At 34.6% G+C, this 19,013-nt stretch overlaps 2 protein-coding genes across 2 annotated transcripts; both read left to right on the top strand.

The window, feature by feature from the left end:
- Positions 1 to 398: 398 nt before the first annotated feature.
- On the top strand, positions 399 to 5,529 carry LOC109083641 (DCN1, defective in cullin neddylation 1, domain containing 1 (S. cerevisiae)). Its single transcript, XM_019098415.2, has 7 exons — positions 399 to 511; positions 1,120 to 1,333; positions 1,470 to 1,638; positions 1,738 to 1,868; positions 1,960 to 2,042; positions 3,058 to 3,154; positions 5,333 to 5,529. The coding sequence occupies exons 1-7, from the start codon at positions 434 to 436 to the stop codon at positions 5,407 to 5,409; spliced, it is 849 nt and encodes a 282-aa protein (XP_018953960.2). The 5' UTR covers positions 399 to 433; the 3' UTR covers positions 5,410 to 5,529.
- A 1,248-nt stretch (positions 5,530 to 6,777) lies between these two features.
- Positions 6,778 to 18,666, top strand: LOC109083642 (coiled-coil domain-containing protein 39-like). The gene is made up of 20 exons (XM_042717914.1): positions 6,778 to 7,009; positions 7,111 to 7,230; positions 7,317 to 7,463; positions 7,949 to 8,107; positions 8,613 to 8,705; positions 8,818 to 8,946; positions 9,132 to 9,323; positions 9,755 to 9,858; positions 10,120 to 10,252; positions 11,388 to 11,582; positions 11,700 to 11,864; positions 12,356 to 12,493; positions 12,821 to 13,029; positions 14,144 to 14,267; positions 14,646 to 14,805; positions 16,312 to 16,418; positions 16,671 to 16,811; positions 17,133 to 17,312; positions 18,003 to 18,094; positions 18,269 to 18,666. Exons 1-20 carry the CDS (start codon positions 6,920 to 6,922, stop codon positions 18,435 to 18,437), a joined length of 2,847 nt encoding a protein of 948 aa, XP_042573848.1. The 5' UTR covers positions 6,778 to 6,919; the 3' UTR covers positions 18,438 to 18,666.
- Positions 18,667 to 19,013: the final 347 nt, after the last annotated feature.

Here is a 19,013-nt window from a genome sequence, read left to right as displayed (position 1 = left end):
AATTTTATACAGGCATGCTAATAAAGCTCATTTTAATCTCTCTTATAGATAGATAGATAGATAGATAGATAGATAGATAGATAGATAGATAGATAGATAGATAGATAGATAGATAGATAGATAGATAGATCACAAGAAAAAAAAAGGTCTGAGAAGTTCAGTTCAGTAGCCTGTTTATAGAAAAGATTTCAAATAATCGGCTAATTCATCTTAATATAATATTACAGTTCATTTTCACACAAGTGGACGTTAGGTTTACCTCTTACAGATTGCTCTTTATATATATATATATATATATATATATATATATATATATATTTATATATATATATATATATATATATATATATATATATATAATATATATAAATAGTATTTCGTACATGAACATAGCCTACTGAGAGTCTATGGTGAACAGCTGACTGCGGTACAAATGTCACTGCGCATGAGCGGAAGTAGGCGCGGGGCAGAGAGGGATAGCGGAAGAGGGAGTCTGGAAATCACAAACATGGTAAATGTGAAAAAACAACAACAAAACAATTCTTTTACTAATGTGTGTTACAGTCACAGAATACCCATAAAGCGCTACGACGAATCCCGTTTAGATATTAGGCTGTTTTGACGACGACATTCCTTTAAATCTAGCCAGCAGGAGAGTGGGTTTACTGATGAATTAATTGTTAGACAGCTATACAGAGCAGGTAGCTTTGAAGCTAGCGAGGTCAAAGCTGCTGGACAGCAGGGCTGTCAAGTTCATTTTACAAATGAGAAGCCGGACTAATGGGCCACAGTAAAGGATTATTTGTTTGTTTATCGGTTACAAAACCTTATGCAAACAGTGTGAAATGCTGCTGAAAAGCAGTTCAGTAGACAAGCGCTCGTTATGTGTGAACTCTTCGTGGTATATAACTCATATGCATACTTGTTAGTATAGAGCAAATCAAGTATTGCTATTACTTGTCATTAAAAATAAAATTACAGGGAAAGATAAGTCATTTGGTGTTAATGTGCCATTAATATACTGATTTTTAACACAGACTGGGTCTATACAAGGAAATGCTGCTTGATATACAATATCTAACTAAGTGAATGTGGCTTTATACTTTTTCCCTATTACAGAACAAGCTGAAATCCTCTCAGAAGGATAAAGTTCGCCAGTTCATGATCTTTACCCAGTCAAACGAGAAAACAGCCTTGAATTGTTTGTCTCAGAATGATTGGAAACTAGACGTTGCTACAGACAACTTTTTCCAAAATCCTGACCTCTACGTACAGAATCTAAAGGGAACACTAGACCGGAAGAAGTTAGAACAGCTTTACAATCGGTACAGAGGTAAGGATTGAGCAGCATATCATTACTTTAAAATAGTGTTTTGTGTGTTAGAAAAATAGAGTTTTATTACAAACACACTAAACCATGCTTTGTGTAAATTTTCTGTAAGAAAAGAGAAATTCATTTCCTTTTACAGACCCTCAAGATGATAACAAGATTGGTATAGATGGAATCCAGCAGTTCTGCGATGATTTGGGACTTGATCCAGCCAGTGTAAGTGTTCTGCTAATAGCTTGGAAGTTTCGGGCAGCAACACAATGCGAGTTCTCCAAACAAGAATTTATGGAAGGAATGGCAGAGCAAGGGTAATTAATTTTTTTTTAAATCACATTTGAGCGCTCTGAATCATCTTTTCCCCTCATCCAGCATCCTGAAATGCTAATCTTTGCCTTTGTTTTGTCAAGGTGTGACAGTATAGAGAAACTCAAAGCACAGCTACCCAGGATGGAGCAAGAGTTGAAGGACCAAGGGAAATTTAAAGACTTCTATCAGTTCACATTCAACTTTGCTAAGAATCCAGGACAAAAGGGCTTAGGCATGTGTTGGGTTCATCCTCATTTGTTCCTTTAATTTTTATTTATAGTTAACTAGTGTTTTTTCAGTTTTATTGTTTTGTTTTTCTCTAGACCTAGAAATGGCAATTGCATACTGGAATTTAATATTGGCTGGGCGTTTTAAATTTCTAGATCTATGGAACAAATTTTTATTGGTGAGTATTGTTCTGTTCATGGCTTTAAGTTATGTATATATTTAACTTTTAAACCTGAATATGTTTTTTTTAATCTATGCTTAATTAGCATCAACAAACTAAAAAGCACATAGTGCTGCCCTAAAAACACAACATTGAAACATGCAATTTGTTGCTTGAAGATGCATGACTATTTAAAACAATATGTATTCTAGAATAAAATACCAAACATGTTTGCATGGATTCATAGTGTGATGCTAAAAAAAAATCAGAGTCTGTGCCCATGAAACACTGTGATTTTTCTGCGAAATCTGTCAACTCTGGTTGCCCTAAATCTACAGACTCTCTCTGGATTTTGACTATTATCATTGAAGTGTCCAGACTGAAAATTGGGGCAAAAAGTTGTGTAGTGTATTCCAGGCTTAAAGGGATACTCCATCCCAAAATGAAAATTTTGTCATTAATCACTTACCCCCATGTTGTTCCAAACCCGTAAAAGCTCAGTTCGTCTTCGGAACACAATTAAAGATATTTTGGATGAAAACCGGGAGGCTTGTGACTGTCGCATAGACTGCCAAGTAAATAACAGTGTCAAGGTCCAGGAAAGGTATGAAAGTCGTCGTCAGAATACTCCATCTGCCATCAGACGTGCAATCTGGGTTATATGAAGCGACGGGAATACTTTTTATAAGCGAAGAAAACAAAAATAACGACTTTATTCATCAATTCCTTTGTCAAGTCTCCTCTGTGTCTCTCCATATCACTGTATGCTCTTCTGTATCCGCGTCACAAGGATGCGCTGTTTCTACATGTATTTAGCTTTGATTTGAAAGAAAACAGCGCATCCTAAAATATCTGAAATTGTGTTCCGAAGACGAACAGAGCTTTTACGGGTTTGGAACGACATGGGGGTAAGTGATTAATGACAAAATTTTTATTTTGGGATGGAGTATCCCTTTAACTGGTAAAAGAAATGTGTTTAATCACTGTAAAACTGGATGAAAATGTTGTGTTTGCTTTTTCTTATGCATTGCAGGAGCATCATAAGCGATCCATTCCCAAAGACACATGGAACCTTTTGTTAGATTTCAGCACGATGATCACAGACGATATGTCAAACTACGATGAGGAAGGTTAGTTTGAATTTCTTTCACTTAATTCATCTTTTACATGTTTTTATAAAGCGCCACTTGAATGTTTGTGAACCCTTTACAATTTTCTGTATTTCTGCATAAATATGACCAAGTTCTGAAAGTAAACAAATAGAACCCAATCAAACAAATGAGTCAAAAATATACATATCTGTGAGTTGGAAAAGTATGTGAATCTTTGCTTTCAGTATCTGGTGTGACCCTCTTAATGCAGCAATAACTGCAGGTAAACTTTCTTGTAACTGCTGATCAGTCCTACACAGACTTTTAGCCCTTTTAGGCTTTTAGAGTGATCTTTGTTGGTTAACCACTCCTGGGGAGGGTAACGATAGCCCTGAATTTCCTCCATTTTTACACAATCTGTCTGACTGTGGATTTGTAGTCCAAATGCTTTAGAGATGGTTTTTTAAAATTTTCCAGCCTGAAGAGCAACAGCAATTCTTTTTCTGAGGTCTCCAGAGATCTCCTTTGTTCGAGCCATGATACACTTCCCACAGACTTGATCAGACTTTGATAGATCCCAGTTCTTTAAATGAAACGGCAGACGCTGACACCTGATAGTCAGCTCACTGAATGAAAACACCTCTGAGAGCAGATGGACTCTAATTTCACCTTCAACTTAACAGCGAATCCTAGAGATTCACATACTTTTGCAACACACAGATATGTGACTGGATCATTTTTCTCAATAAATAAATCACAAAGAAAATATTTTTGTCTCAATTGTTTGATTGGGTTCTGTGTCTACTTTCAGGAAAATCTGATGATGGTTAAGTCCCATTTATGCTATTATTACAAACTTTCAAGCAGCACTGAGTATATATATATATATATATATGTATATATATATATATATATGTATATATATATATATATATGTATATATAAATATAAGTATACTTTTATATATATTTTTTTTATTTATATAAATAAATATATATATATATATATATGAAAGAAATATATATATATATATATATATATATATATATATATAGTACAGGTCAAAAGTTTGGAAACATAACTATTTTTAATGTTTTTGAAAGAAGTCTCTTCTGCTCATCAAGCCTGCATTTATTTGACCAAAAATACAGAAAAAACAGTAATATTGTGAAATATTATTACAACTTAAAATAAAAGTTTTCTATTTGAATATATTTAAAAAAAAAAAAATTATCCCTGTGATGCAAAGCTGAATTTTCAGCATCATTACTCCAGCCTTCAGTGTCACATGTAACATCCAGTCTATCACATGATCATTTAGAAATCATTCTAATATTCTGATTTATTATGAGTGCTGGAAACAGTTCTGCTGTCTAATATATTTGATGAATAAAAGGTTAAAAAGAACTGCATTTATTCAAAATAAAAAAAAAATTCTAATAATATATATTCTAATAACATATTTTCTTTACTATCACTTTTCATCAATTTAACACATCCTTGCTGAATAAAAGTATTGATTTTATTTAAAAAAAAAAAGAAAAAAAAATACTGACCCCAAATTACTGACCAGTAGTGTATATTGTTATTACAAAATATTTATATTTTACAAAGATAGCTTCTTTTTTTTTTTTTTTTTTTTTTTTAATTTTTATTCATCAAAGTATCCTAAAAAAGTATCACAAGTTCTGAAAAAATATTAAGCAGCAGAACTGTTTCCAACTTTGATAATGAATCATCATATTAGAATGATTTCTAAAGGATCATGTGATAATGATCCTAAAAATTCAGCTTTGCATCACAGAAATAAATGATAATTTAAAGTATAATAAATTTAAAAACAATTATTTTAAATTGTAATAATATATCACAATATTACATTTTTTTTTCTGTATTTTTGATAAAATAAATGCAGGCTTGATGAGCAGAAGAAACTTCTTTCAAAAACATTAAAAATAGTAATGTTTCCAAACTTTTGACCTGTACTGTATGTGTGTGTGTGTATGTGTATATATATGTGTATATATATGTGTATATATATGTGTGTATATATATATATATATATATATATATATATATACTTATTTACTTAGAGATCTAGTTAACATTCACAAGGTGGTTATTATGTCAAACGATTAGACTCGGTCCTTGTTTTACTTCTGAGTAAATTTCAAAATGAAGTTTGCATTCATACTTCTGACGTTTTCTGTTTTTTAGGAGCATGGCCAGTACTTATTGACGATTTTGTGGAGTTTGCGCGACCGTACATTGGCACCAAGAGCACAGCTGTATAATTACACTCCTTCTGAGGGCCGTCTGGACCTCACTGAAAACAAACAGCTTCTGCTGAGCACAGAGGACTGAACTGAGATCTGCATTGCCTTTTCCAAGCCCTCAGGACTGAGACATTTCTACGAACCAGAGACATTAAAGGCATCTCTTCTCTTCAGTCGTCTAATGGTGGTTTGGGCTTTTATCTTTTTGGGCCGGTTTTTGTTTTGACTTCATACAGGATCTTATTCAGTCACTGGGACTCCTCCAGATGAAGCAGTTTGTCGAACAAGCTGTCACAGATACAGTTAGGAAGTGTGAAGATCTTCATTTTAGTACTCCATGTGCATTCTTGCTTTGAATGTTTGTTTCTATTCCAGTTGATTTTTATGAAAATTATACGTCAGAGTTTTTTGATCGTTCTCTCTTTTTTTATAAAACAGTGTAGCTGGCTTCTCGAGAGCCAGTCACATTTGCTTTCTTTTTGTTTTATTGTGACTTAATGTACTTTGTCTGTTGATATCAAGACAGTGATTTCACTTTGCTTGTTTGGTTTTGATTAAATCGATAGGTCATAATAACTGAGAATATTATATATTACAGTCCTAGAAATAATATTAATTTGAACATTACCTCAGTTTTCCTTGATGAATGACTCCATTTGATGTATTGATATACTGTGTTTGCAGTTCATTCAGCACTTTGATAAGTCGCATAATCCATACAATAAAATCAGGTTATAGTTGATGAATAAAGCCTGAAAACATTTAAAATATAATTCATTTAATACACATACAACCCCAAACACATCAAAAACACATTAAAATAATTTATGTAACACACAAAAAACCAAAAAAAATGAAAATTATAATTCACTCACCTTCACGTTGTTCCATAGCTGTATGAGTTTCTTTGTTATAATATCTAAAATATTTAATATTTTAGGTTCTCCAGAAGAAAGTCGATCTTACAGGTTTGGAATGACGTGTGGGTGACGTCATTCTTAAAAAAGTGAAAAGTTTGGTTTGCACGTGATACATTTCTAGTAAAATAAATAACTGAATAATGTACTGATCTTTTTTTTTTCTTTTTTCTTTTTTAATTCCTTCGGAAAGTAAAAAAGCACATCAAACAAACCAGCAAATCTTTTTTTTGTACATCCCAGTTTTCTATTAATGAGATTTATATATCTTTCCAAAATAATGGTGTATGTACAATAAAACAAATTAAAAATTGTTTCTTTTTCTTGTCCACAAAATTCACAGGTTAATGATTAGTGAGATGTTTCAAAAGATGCTTAACTGGATAAATCGTGTAATATTTTGAAAGACGTTTTCTTTTAAATTTCTTAATATGATAAAAGAGCGTTTAGCGTCACCTAACGGTCGAATACGTCACGTCGATAGTTAGCGTCGTTGCTAGGAAACGAGTCTTGAAAACACAACGATAAACGACGGCGTTCTTAAATGACTGGTCGGTCTAATATCATCGAGCCGTTTAATTTTTACTCCTGAACGTCTCTGAAACATCAAAATGTCTAACGCTCTGTTAGCAGAAGTTGGTTGGGACGCGGGGTTTGCCATCCCTGTAGCTGACGCAGAGAATAAAGCGTTAGAGGAGGAGGTGAGTGAGAAATTTATATCAAATGACTAACGATATATCACAATAACTGACGTTCAAGAGAGGTGTTTGTAAATCTCATTCATTTTTTCTTCCCTCAACAGCTTCAGAAGAAGCAAAAAGAGCAATTAAATCTTGAGAACAAAATAAATAAAAACAAGGACGTGATAAATGCCCTGACTGAACACCTCAAAAATCTAAGACAAGAGGTTTCCCACACTCAGGTAACTTACGAGATTATTGTGGAGGAACTTGATTCTTCCTAAACATTCCCCTTTTTTTCTAAGATGCAATGTTTGCGTGTGCTCAGGCATTGTGCAAAGCTAGAGAGAAGGAGACTGAATCAGAGGTGCATTTCAGAGCACTGGCGGAGCGCGAGACAGGCCGCTTGAAGCAAGAGATCAGTCAGCTGGAGAATCAGCTGAAAACCCTGAATGAGAAGAAGAACGCACAAGAGGTTTCAGCTGACACAGACACCATCCATATAACATGAAATGTGCTTATAGCAATAGAAAGAAACCATCTTTATACATCTCACAAACTACTAATTCATACAAACAAACTACAGTTAAAAAGTCTGGGGTCAGTAAGATTTATTATTATTATTATTATTTTTTTTAATTAAACAAATGCGTATTAGAATGCAATACTCATTAAATTGATTAGAAGTAACAGTAAAGACATTTATAATGTCAAAAACATTATGCAACAACTGTTTTCAACACTGATATTATTAATATTTTTTTTTGAAAATGCAGCTTTGCCATCACAGGAAAAAGTGAAAATTTCAGCTAGATTAAAAAACAAAACATTTATTTTGTATTGTAATAGTATTACTGTTCTAATCTTTCTGCCCCTAGATGTTTGAGTAGTACTGTACACAATAGGTTATTTTATAATGTAATTAAAAACCTTATGCAGTTCTGTTAATCATCTTCACAGAACAGCATCTTTAAAGCCACTCAGAAGCTCGATGAACTGAAGAGTCAGCTGAACTGGGATCAGCAGACCCTGGAGGCCTGGCTGCAGGAATCAGCTCACAAGGATGAAGACACCATGGCCATCATCAAGTACGCCAAGCAGGACGAAAGCAAGATTCGAGTGAGTTCCTAGTAACAGTGGCAGGGTCATCTGTTTGAGTCAGGTCACTTTGTATAGCCAGTTCGGCTGTCATAAGGAAAATGTATTATTTTATTTTATTTTATTTTATTTAGTTAGTTTTATTTATTTATTTATTTATTTAAATTTTTGCATGAGATTCACTCACTTGTATGGCACATATTTTACAAATGTTAATATTTTTAAAATAAAGTAGTATGCTTTTTAAGTTTATAGTTAATAGTTTGTATGTCTGAACTAACATGATTGGCTGGTTGCATAAACGACTTAGACTAGTCTTAAAAAATCTACTTTGTTTTCTTAAAGACTGGTCATAACTTTTCGTAAAGACAATTATAATACGGTAGATTGGCCTAATTTGAATCATTGAAGTAAGACTAAATGACCTCTTGTCTAACTGCTAGTTGGTCAAACTAGTTCTTAAGACACAGTCTTAACACAGTGGCTATGTTTATGCAACTGGCCCAATGTCTGCCTTTCGAAACAGGAGTTGACGCTGAACATTGAGAAGTTGACTCTTGAAGCCAACCAGAAAAGAAAAAACTTGGACAGTGAAGTCACTGAGACTGTTACAGCACAGGTGATGTTTTTCTTGCTCCCTCACATTTTTCCGTTGTGAGAGGACATTTTTATGATTTGATCATGCCTTCATTCTTATAGACTAGCAAATGCAATTTTATTTTGGGATACAGATTGCTCTTGACAAGACAGCCGAGAGCTTTCGTCAGGCTCACAGTGAGAGACAAGAGATGATCAGCCAGTGGGAGAACACCATTGAACAAATGAGAAAAAGAGACCAGGAGATACAGCAGTGTGCCATGGTAACCTGAAGATGGCACTCTTTTAATACAAAGACATGAATAAATCCACAGTGTTTCTTTAGATGAAAACATATACAGTGCAGTTATTTATTTTTTTATGAGAAACATAAAAATCTCAATATCTACAGTTTAATTCAGAAAATGTTTTTTATTCAACTTTGAATGTCAATCACTTGATCTTCTAGTTGCAGGCAGAGGTGAATCAAGTGATTAGAGAGAAGAATGATTTGCTCAAAGAGAGGAAGGACTTCATGGAGCGTGAGATAGAGAACAATAAGGAGCTGGAGAGGAATATAAACACGGCTGAACGTCAGGCGCTACGACTCAGGCAGCAGCACCAGGAAGAGGAGAGGAACCAAAGACGTCTGCAGGATGAGGTGGGTCTACCAAAGCTTCGCAACACCTCAGCTCTTTTCCTAAAATGTGGATCCATGTTTCCACGCTCCACTGTCCTCAAGCTTATGACCCAGAAACCAATCAAAGTCTGTCACGATGAAAGGCGTATCAAATGTCAAAACACACTGTGAGGAGGATTGAGTACCATCATATTATCAAGGCTGTTTTGGTACCATGACAAAATTTCATTTTTTTATTCTTCAAAGACCTTAGGGAACCTTGCAAATACCATAGCAGATGAATATGGTAATTATGGATACTATAAAAGTACCAAGGTTTTATCATATCATACGGTTAGTGTACCATGTTTTAGTACATCTATATGTTATAGTAAATCAGTTTTCATGTAAATCAAATGCAAATGTATTTATGAATTTGGTTAAACTTATCAAATGTGGTGTTTTGCTCTCAGGTGGAAGTGCTGAAGAGAACTTTAGACCGAACAGCCACAGATGTGGAGACCACCAGATCTCAGTTAACCAGCATGAAAAAGGACATTCAGAACAAAATAACTAAGTAATGCTTTCTCTTTTGTCAGACAGCTACTCAGTCTTACAGTTCGCAGTCCAGCAGTCACTTTTTGACTTGTTTTTCCTCAGTTCTTTCACTTACTTCTAATGGGAAAATCCATTTCAAGTAAATCAGGAGAATAGAACAAACAGAACAAAACAAGTTCTACAACAACAAAACACACTGAGTGTGCTGCATAAAGTCAGATCTCATATTGCATAAACAATGTAGATTCTTTGTAGTAATATATGCAGTTCTTTTTTGTAGAGTTGAAGAGGCAAAGCTGCATAACTCTGCTCTGAAGGAGAAGTTGCGGTTGGTGATGGAGGCAGTGCTGGATGTAGAAGAACAAGCAGCACAGATAGAGCAACTGCGTAAAGAACAGGAACAGAACATCAAAGTAAGTTTCACTTTGACTCCTTTTAACTCTTCAGCCATTCACTGCCAATCATTTTGTTCTGCATTGAATATATAATGCAGAACAAATGGATCATAAATAAAAGGAGTCTCTCTCTCTCTCTCTCTCTCTGTTTTCATAAATGTTATTATATTGTGTACCATGTATCGACCATTCAGTGTCCAGGAGAAGAATTATGCAGTATATTATTATTATTATTATTATTATTATTATTATTATTATATAGATTATAGTTTTCATTCATATTTTGAATTCACTTTAATTCTTTACAGTTTAATTTTAGTCATTATATTTTATATTTTGTTATTTTTATTATTTTTTTATTAGGTTTAGGTTTAATTTATTTTTATTACAGTGTTTGTTTTTTTAATTTATTTAGTTTTTATTTATTTCCAGTTAGTAGTTTTAGTTCAAGTCTACTTGAACTCATTCTAATTAGTTGCCAAAGCAACATTTCTAATTTTAATTTCTTTTAGATATTTCATGTCATATTTCAGCTTCATTTGAATTAAATGTGTTTTTAATAATTTTAGTTTTAATGACCAATAATAACCCTCATGCAAAGTTTTGAAAAAATAGAACACACAATGCACTTTTGCAGTCCATAACCCATGAACCATTTTTTTTATGTCATTAAATAAAACCCGTAAAGCTAAAATCAATCATTGTCATTCTACAAATGAATTTAGGCATCACAACATTATAATGTACAGTATGAAAAATGGATATTCGTTTTCAGGTTTGCTAAAGATTACATTTACTTGTGACATTTTGAGTACAGTACATTTGATGGCAAACGTAACCTAAATTTAAAAATAGCGGAAATGTGCAATTATCCAATATTGACTGATACATATACTTTTTCAGTTTTCATTATTTGATCATACATAACTACTAATTTATTAAGCATGTTTGTTAATGACCTTTTCATGAAAGTGGTTCCAATTTTTCCATTTATCTACAAGACATATTGTATTTGGTTTAATAAAGCATTAATGCATAATCCTAGACTGATCAATACGATTTAGTAAACATTTAGGCTGTACGAGAAGACAGTGTCTCCATATTTGTCTTTAATTATATTTGTAATTAAAGTTTTTTGCTACTGTTTGTGTAGGATATCGATGCTCAGCTGCTCCGGCAGAGAGAGCTCATGTTCAGAAAGAGTCAGGAGGTGCAGGGAATGCGTGATAAAGAGAAGAACATCACGGCTGAGATCTGCGCCACCCGGGGCGCTATCTCCAACATGGACAGCAGACTCAGCAAACTGGACCAGAACCTGCTCAAACAGCAGATGATCGTCTCCAACCAGGCAAGAGAACCATGTCTCTGTCAAAAAATAGTTATTATCATCCAGTTAACACAAACTGGATGGTTGCTTTCTAGAAGTTGACAGATGACTCGAGTGTTGTTCTTTTGTTTGGTCTAGGACTTTCAGATCCAGATGCTGGAGAGGAAGACTTTACACTTGCAGGGGAAGGTGAACACAGAGGAGAAGGAAGCTCTGGAGAAGAGGGCCTCTGATCTGGAAGAAGCTCTAGAGGAGAAGAATAGGACAGCCGCCACCCTCAGCACACAGCTGAAGAAACTCCAGGTGCGAGTGTGCACTGCACTATATACGTATATATAGACACACCCTACCATTTAAGAGTTTTAGATCAGTAATGTTACAAACTATTTCAGATAAATGCTTTTGAACGTTCTATTCTTCTAAAAAAAACTTTTTAACAGTGATAATAATAATAATAATAAATGTTTGAGCAGCAAATCAGCATATTAGAATGATTTCTGAAAGATCACGTGACACTGAAGCCTTGAGTAATGATGGTGAAAATTCAATAAATTGCATTTGAAAATATATTCAAACAGAAATTATGAAAATATTTGACAATACTGCTGTTTTGCTGTATTTTGGATCAAATAATTTATTCTTTTAAAGAGACTTCTTTTAAAAGCATTAAAAATCTTAACAATCTAAAACTTTTGAACAGTACTGTATATCTAATTTTTTTTCTTCTTCTTCTTTTTTTTTTTTTTGGATTGTGAAACTTGATCTGTTTTGGTATGTGTATTATATATTCTCAGGATGATATCCGCTGCGTTAGGAAAGACACAGAGAAGATCGGAACAGAAAAAAGAGAACTGACCACCAAGATTAATGAGCTGGAACTCTTCATCGGCAACTCTGAGAAAGATCAGAAGAAACTCAGGCTCAAAAAACAGGTGAATAACTTGACTGAACCTGGAGGAATCAGAATTCTTTAGCAAAAGCCACAGAACTTTTCAAAACTTTTGTCTGTTTAAATACTTTGGTCAATTTGATAATGCCTTCATTTATCAGGTTCTCAATAAACAGAATTTATATTCTACACAATCTCCCCCACCATCAGCACTTTTTATTAACTAATAAAATGTCAAATATATTTTTCATCTATTGCAGATAATGTAATCTAGAAAAGGCATTTTAAAAATGTCAGCAGTGAAAAATAGGAGAGAACAACAAAACACATTTGTGCCCGTTTCACACATGTGTACGTCTCCTCCCTTCAGGACAGCATGGTGGAGAAAGGTCTCTTGAAGTTGGAGGTGCAGCGGCTGAGAAATCTGCTGTATGATCGAGCAGATGGAGTGCTGAGCCTGGAGAAGAGACGTCTGCAGCTGCAAACAGCCATGAAGGAGAGAGAAGAGGAGATCCACGTGCACAGAGAGATGCTTGCTAAACAGATCAAGCTCACTGAACAGGAGAGACAAGGGCTCAGGTAAAACAATACTGACTAATGTTGGTGTCTGGTGTGGCTTTGAAAGATAGATTTATACTAAAATGAATATAGAAATAAAATTGAAATGCCATGATTTATGACTACTAACTACTATTCATTTTGTACCTAAACATTTATAAGTGATATATAATTGTCTATGATGGCTCGAAGCAAAAAAAATCTTATATTCAGGTGTGCATTCTTTTTAGGGATTAGGTAAAATGAGCCAAAAAAGAGATTGAACTCAGACTGAAAGTCAAAAATTATTAATTGCCCATGAAAAGGATGCAATACTAATGCAATACTAGAATTTGCCAAGTTAAGGCATGACCATTGGACACCAAAATGCTCATTGTGTCACCATGGTCAGAAAAAACAGGTGGAGAAGAAAAGACACAAAGACTGATTTTTTTTATATAGCCTTTATAGACAGATAAGTTGAGAGTGACTCTTGAAGGACCAACACCATATCCTCTTGTACCACTCTTTCAGGAATTTATCTTCCAGAATCTGGAAGTAAGTTTTGGGAGTTCATTTTTAGTCGTTTTTAGAATTTTCAGGATAGAAAATAGTCTAAAAATGGCACTGGTGACTAAATGGTTCCTGATGGTTTTGCACCTAATTCTTCACATTAATTCTTAATTCTTTTGCAGTTAACATGTCTTTTCGTCTCCACCTGTTTTTCTCACCGTGCTGACCCAATGAGCATTTTGGTGTCTAATGGTCATGCCTTAACTTTGCACATTCTAGTATTACATCTTCTCATGGGCATTTAATAATGAGTTAAATCTTATCTGATTTTTTTTCTTCGTTCCAGCCTTCATGGACAATTATATATCACTTATAGATAATTAAATATAAAATTAATAATAGTTATTAAGATTGTGTTTGGAATTGGTAAAATGTGCTTAAAAAAAAAAAATTCTGATTAGAATATCAGTGTGCCTAATAATTATGCACGCACTGTAATTTGTAAGTGCTATAGAAATGATATATTTTCTTTTTATAAAACCAGAAAAAAGTAGAAGAAGAACTGCACTGATTTCATGTCATATATTTAATTCCTGCATTGATTTTTTTTCTGTACTCTGTTGGTTGTGACAAATGCCCTCAGTGCTGCGGTGAATGAGAGACTGTTCAAAATTGACAAGATGAGGAAGAGGTATGAGATCCTGACTGTTTCTTTGGCTGCACCAGAGGGAGAAGAGGAGAAATCCCAGGCCTACTTCATTATAAGGGTATCATAACTCTGTATTTTATTCTGCCAATTAGATGCACGGAGCTGCATCATGTCCAATGTAGAATTAGAGTAAAATAATTAATATTGCTATACGCATCAGATTCCTATATAAAAAAGGCTTAGATCTGTAATGCATGCATGCTAAGTGAAGTGTACGTCACTGTTTTTATAAGAATGATTTCTGACGGATCATGTGACGCTGAAGGCTGGAGCATTGATGCTGAAAATATATTAAAATGTAAAACGGTTCAAGTGAATAAATCCAGCTTGGGTCTTTGAATTCAAAGCTTTTGTACCTCATGACTTTTTCAATTCAGAATGAACAATACCACTCCAGACATCCTGATATCTAATAAATCCTGGACTTTTCCTGAAGGCAGCTCAAGAAAAAGAAGAACTCCAGCGGCAAGGGGATGATTTGGATGCCAAAATCCGCAAGACAGAGAAAGAGATCCACGCATTGGAGAACACCCTGCAGGTCGTCAACAACTGCAATACAACCTATCGCAAAGCCCTGACCAAAGTCACAGAGTCCAGTAAGTACATTCACATCATTCACCTTATATATTTCCATGTTATACAAAAAGAGATGCTTTACCAACAAAAGAGGAGGTTCAACCAATAAACAAAAACACTGTAAATAGTGAAAAGGTGCAACACTCACTCTTAAAGAATTTCATCTTTTTATTGGTTAAATAACATTGGATGTTTCAGCCATAGTCAAGACCTTCTCTGTGTTTATTAAGTCAGTCTCAAACACCATAACTCATTGTCAGCTTCTTACAACATTCTTCATCACTAATGTCACCACTTTCCCACACTGCAATGATGTTTTTCTAATGTTCAAGTGGTCTGGTGAACTTATCTGTGAAGTATGAGGAAACAGATGTAGCTATGCTTAAGCAACACTGATATTAATTGACATGTGTCACGCACGATTATGTTCTGTTTAGTTCCTAGGGTATGGGATTTCATTGTTTGTCTTTGCTCGAGTTCGCATTTATTTGTTACCATGTTTTCTTATTAGTTTCACACCTGTTCCTTGGTTCATTGATTGTCATTTCTCAGTTTATTATATGCTGCATTCCAGACAACTCAAAATTTGGATTTTCCCACCTCCTACTTGGAAATAATGTCTGGAACGCCGCTTGAAGTCTGTAATCTGTCCTGTGAACTCGGGCAGATTGATCAACCCAACCTCAGCGAGACGCGTCATTTGACGTCTCTTCTTCCTACGAGCATAATGTGGAGTCAAACTTTAAAACATTAGCCATTATGTGTATAAAATTATACTTTAATCAGCTTTTTGTAAATTTTTTCCATTTTTGCAATAATTGACACAAAAACACGAAATGCTCTCATTGCGACTAAAACTCCCTGAGGTTGGAAGTGGGACATTTAAACTCGGCTGTTCCCTTTTCCCGCCTTGTCTGGAACACAGCATAAAATCTCAGTTTCTCTGTTCATTGTTCCATGTTAATGTTTATGGTTACTGTGTAGTGGTTCTAATTTTTGGTGTTCAGAAACGTTCTCTCTCTCTCATTTTTTTTTTTTTTTTAAGTTGCCAGCCACTGCCAGCATATAAAAACTTTTTTTGGGTTGTTTATTTATTATAGAACAAATATATATAGTGATGACATGCCACATCAATACACACATGGAATACCAACTATTTATCTTTCACTGTAGTTGAGTTATCAAGTTATTGTATTACAAAGTTTCTCACTAAATTCTGACCATGCCTTAATTTACTGCCAGCATTTTTGATTATATTCACAGCTCCATCAATGGCAGGGAAAGAGTTAAAGTCTCTTAGTTCATTCTCATTCTTGGTTCTAAACTACCTGCAATCGTGACAACTTGTTTTCAAATGAAATATATTTAGCTTAAGACATACCTCTCCGCAAATCTCACTTGTTTGCGGTATATATACTGTGCAGGTTTTTATTTAACATATAAACAATACCTGGAATTTTGCAATGTACTGTATGTAATCACATAGAATTTCCTTGTAAACTGAGAAGTGCTCCATCTCACTGTAGGCCCTGCGCACCAGGAGAAACTGAAGCTGGAGGAGCAGAGACGAGCAGCCGAGGAGAAATACAAATACAAGAAACGGCAAATCCGAGAACTGCAGGAGGACATCGAAGTAAATATTTCTACTGACATAATCATTCCCACAATATATATTACTGGACAACATAACATAAAAAAAAAAAAGCAGAGGTACAAAACATTAACAACAACACAAACAACAGGTTTCTCCGAACCTGCCCTATGAAAAGTGAAAATCTTAAGGTTAATTAACTAGTTCAGGGTAATAACAATTAATATTGATGTGCATTAAAACCAATTCATTTAGATGATGGTACATAAAGCATGTTTTTTCCACATATTTCAGAGCATGTCCCGCACATTGGAGGGTCTTCTTCAAGAGGAAGCAGTCCAGAATGAGAGCGTTGAGAGGACTCAAGCCCATGTGCTCTCTCTCAACAAAGACATCCTGTCTCAGAAGGAGAAACTCAATAGAGCCAGCAAACAGGTCTGAGCACCCTCACATATCCTGCCGTTTTCCTGCTTTACCTTTTCAGATTCATCATTAAATCATTTTTTCAATAAGTATTGAATTGAACTAAAATAAAAAAGTAGTTAACAAAAGACTGTTAAATGGAAGGTTCCATTGTGACAACATGCCCACTACTTAAAAAAAGTGTGAAAACTCTATACAAATATGGTTCTCTGCTATATTTTTATATGTATACACACAGTATGGCCAGTAATAACTGATTATACCCATATTGTTGTGATTATCTGTTTTAAGTTTTGAGCACCTAATCTCTAAACTATTGTTCTTATCTTCCAGTGTGCCAAATATACTAGGGAAATTCGGTCTGCTAAAAACACCAATGAGAAGACCTTTGAGGAACGTGACATAGAGCTACGAGAACTCAGAGAATTGAATAAAAGCGTAAATAAGATGCTCCTGGAAACCATGGAGGAGAATCCTGAACTGTCATCTGCATTGCAGATACGTTTTATGCAGGTACAGCATGACATATGAACAATTACTCTTCATTATTTATAAGCAACATGCAGCATTGTTAAAACAACAAATTGGTAGAAAGTAGAAGCAATGACAATTTAATTGCACTTTTCAAATGTAAATGGTAAAAATGTAAAATGTAACAGTAAGAAATTAAATGATTATTTATTTGGAAGAAATTAATAGTTTAATTCGGCAAGCACGTGTTAAACTGATCAAAAAGAACAGGAAGAGATTTATATATTTCTGTTTCAAATAAATGGTGAATTCCTGAATTCCACAAAATATGAATCTGTTTTTAACATTGATAACAATAAAAATGTTTCTTGATCACCAAAACAGCATATAAGAATGATTTCTGAAAGATCATGTGACACTGAAGACTGGAGTAATGATGCGGAAAATTCAGCTTTAACATTACAGGAATTACATTTTAAAATATATCAAAATATTTTATATTGTAATAAAATGTCATGATACTACAATTTTATTTCAGATCAAATGCTGCCTTGGTAAGAATAAGGGGCATTTAAATAATCTTACTGTACCTACCATAAACTTTTAAACAGTTTTTACAGTGGTGTCAGCTATCAGAGGAATTCCTGTTGCTTTAGTTATTATTAGCTTTTTCATAGAAATGAGGTTCCTTATTAACTCTAATGGTTAATGTGGTTGTTTTACTCTTTCAAGGCTGGTCTGTCCCTGCCCTCTCCCGCTTCCACTCCATCCAGCCGTCTGAGCTCAAAAATCAACTCAGCCCGCAGTTCTGCTTCACTCCATCGGTATTCACATAATCATGGTTTTATCCACAAACTATTATGATTCATAACCCACATATGCATCTACTCCAATTACAGTATAATTATCCAGTCAAGTGTGACAGTTTAAACCAGACAAAGAGGCATGACATGCAGAAAGTCCTGATTGTTTTCTTATGTGCCACACATACACATCAGACCCTCAAATCCATCAGCCAGCAGCAGTCCCAGAAGCCAATCTGTCACGTCCCCCGCAGTGAAGACAGTGGACCTGGGTTTGGGCCTTTCCGTCACGTCCCCAAAAGGATCTCGGCCACCAAGCACTGGCAGCAGCAGCAGCAGGAGCAGCAAGTGCAAAAGCCCTTAGACGGAACCAGACGCCAGTCTCTTTGAAGACCAGAGAAGTTATGTCTCTTTACACCAGTACCACCGTTCTTGTTGTTTAATTGCTTCAATTCAGTGTTTCTTTAAAATGGCTTTGGTTATTTAAAATTAATTTTTATGTTTTTATTTCCTAGAAATGAGTGTCAAGGAGAAGTACAACTTTTAGACTTTACTGTAAATGCACAGTTTGATTATTGACATTTTTCTTTGTCTTGTTTCATTTTACTACTTACTTTGATTGTGTTACATGGCACCGACAAAAAAGAAACAATAAAAGCCTACATTCATGAAATGCTTTGGTCTGTGAGCAATCAAAGATATCAGGTGAACAAATCAGAAATCAGAATAACTTCCGTCTACTGCCCATTGTGTTTGTGCCGCTGGTGCAGGGGTGTGTTCAGTTTCATTATTCATGGAAAACCATGAGGCACAGACAGTTCATTCAACGCCCTCAGACAGCCTAGAAACCTGAAGAGCTACTGAACATTTATTGAGACACGTTCCTCCTGAAGGATCAGAAACATGGGGAAAGTTTGCGTCCTGTTTGTTGGATTTCTGT

Source organism: Cyprinus carpio, chromosome B2, assembly GCF_018340385.1.
Source record: "Cyprinus carpio isolate SPL01 chromosome B2, ASM1834038v1, whole genome shotgun sequence".
NCBI lineage: Eukaryota > Metazoa > Chordata > Actinopteri > Cypriniformes > Cyprinidae > Cyprinus > Cyprinus carpio.
This window is presented reverse-complemented; position numbering and strand designations above follow the sequence as displayed.

Coding starts and splice junctions, on each gene's coding strand:
- LOC109083641 (XM_019098415.2), top strand. CDS start 434: ATGTCACTGCGCATGAGCGGAAGTAGGCGCGGGGCAGAGAGGGATAGC. Junction 1,869..1,959: donor TCCAGGACAAAAGGGCTTAG/GCATGTGTTGGG, acceptor GTTTTTCTCTAG/ACCTAGAAATGGCAATTGCA. Junction 3,155..5,332: donor GTCAAACTACGATGAGGAAG/GTTAGTTTGAAT, acceptor TCTGTTTTTTAG/GAGCATGGCCAGTACTTATT.
- LOC109083642 (XM_042717914.1), top strand. CDS start 6,920: ATGTCTAACGCTCTGTTAGCAGAAGTTGGTTGGGACGCGGGGTTTGCC. Junction 8,108..8,612: donor AGGACGAAAGCAAGATTCGA/GTGAGTTCCTAG, acceptor CTTTCGAAACAG/GAGTTGACGCTGAACATTGA. Junction 14,806..16,311: donor GACCAAAGTCACAGAGTCCA/GTAAGTACATTC, acceptor ATCTCACTGTAG/GCCCTGCGCACCAGGAGAAA.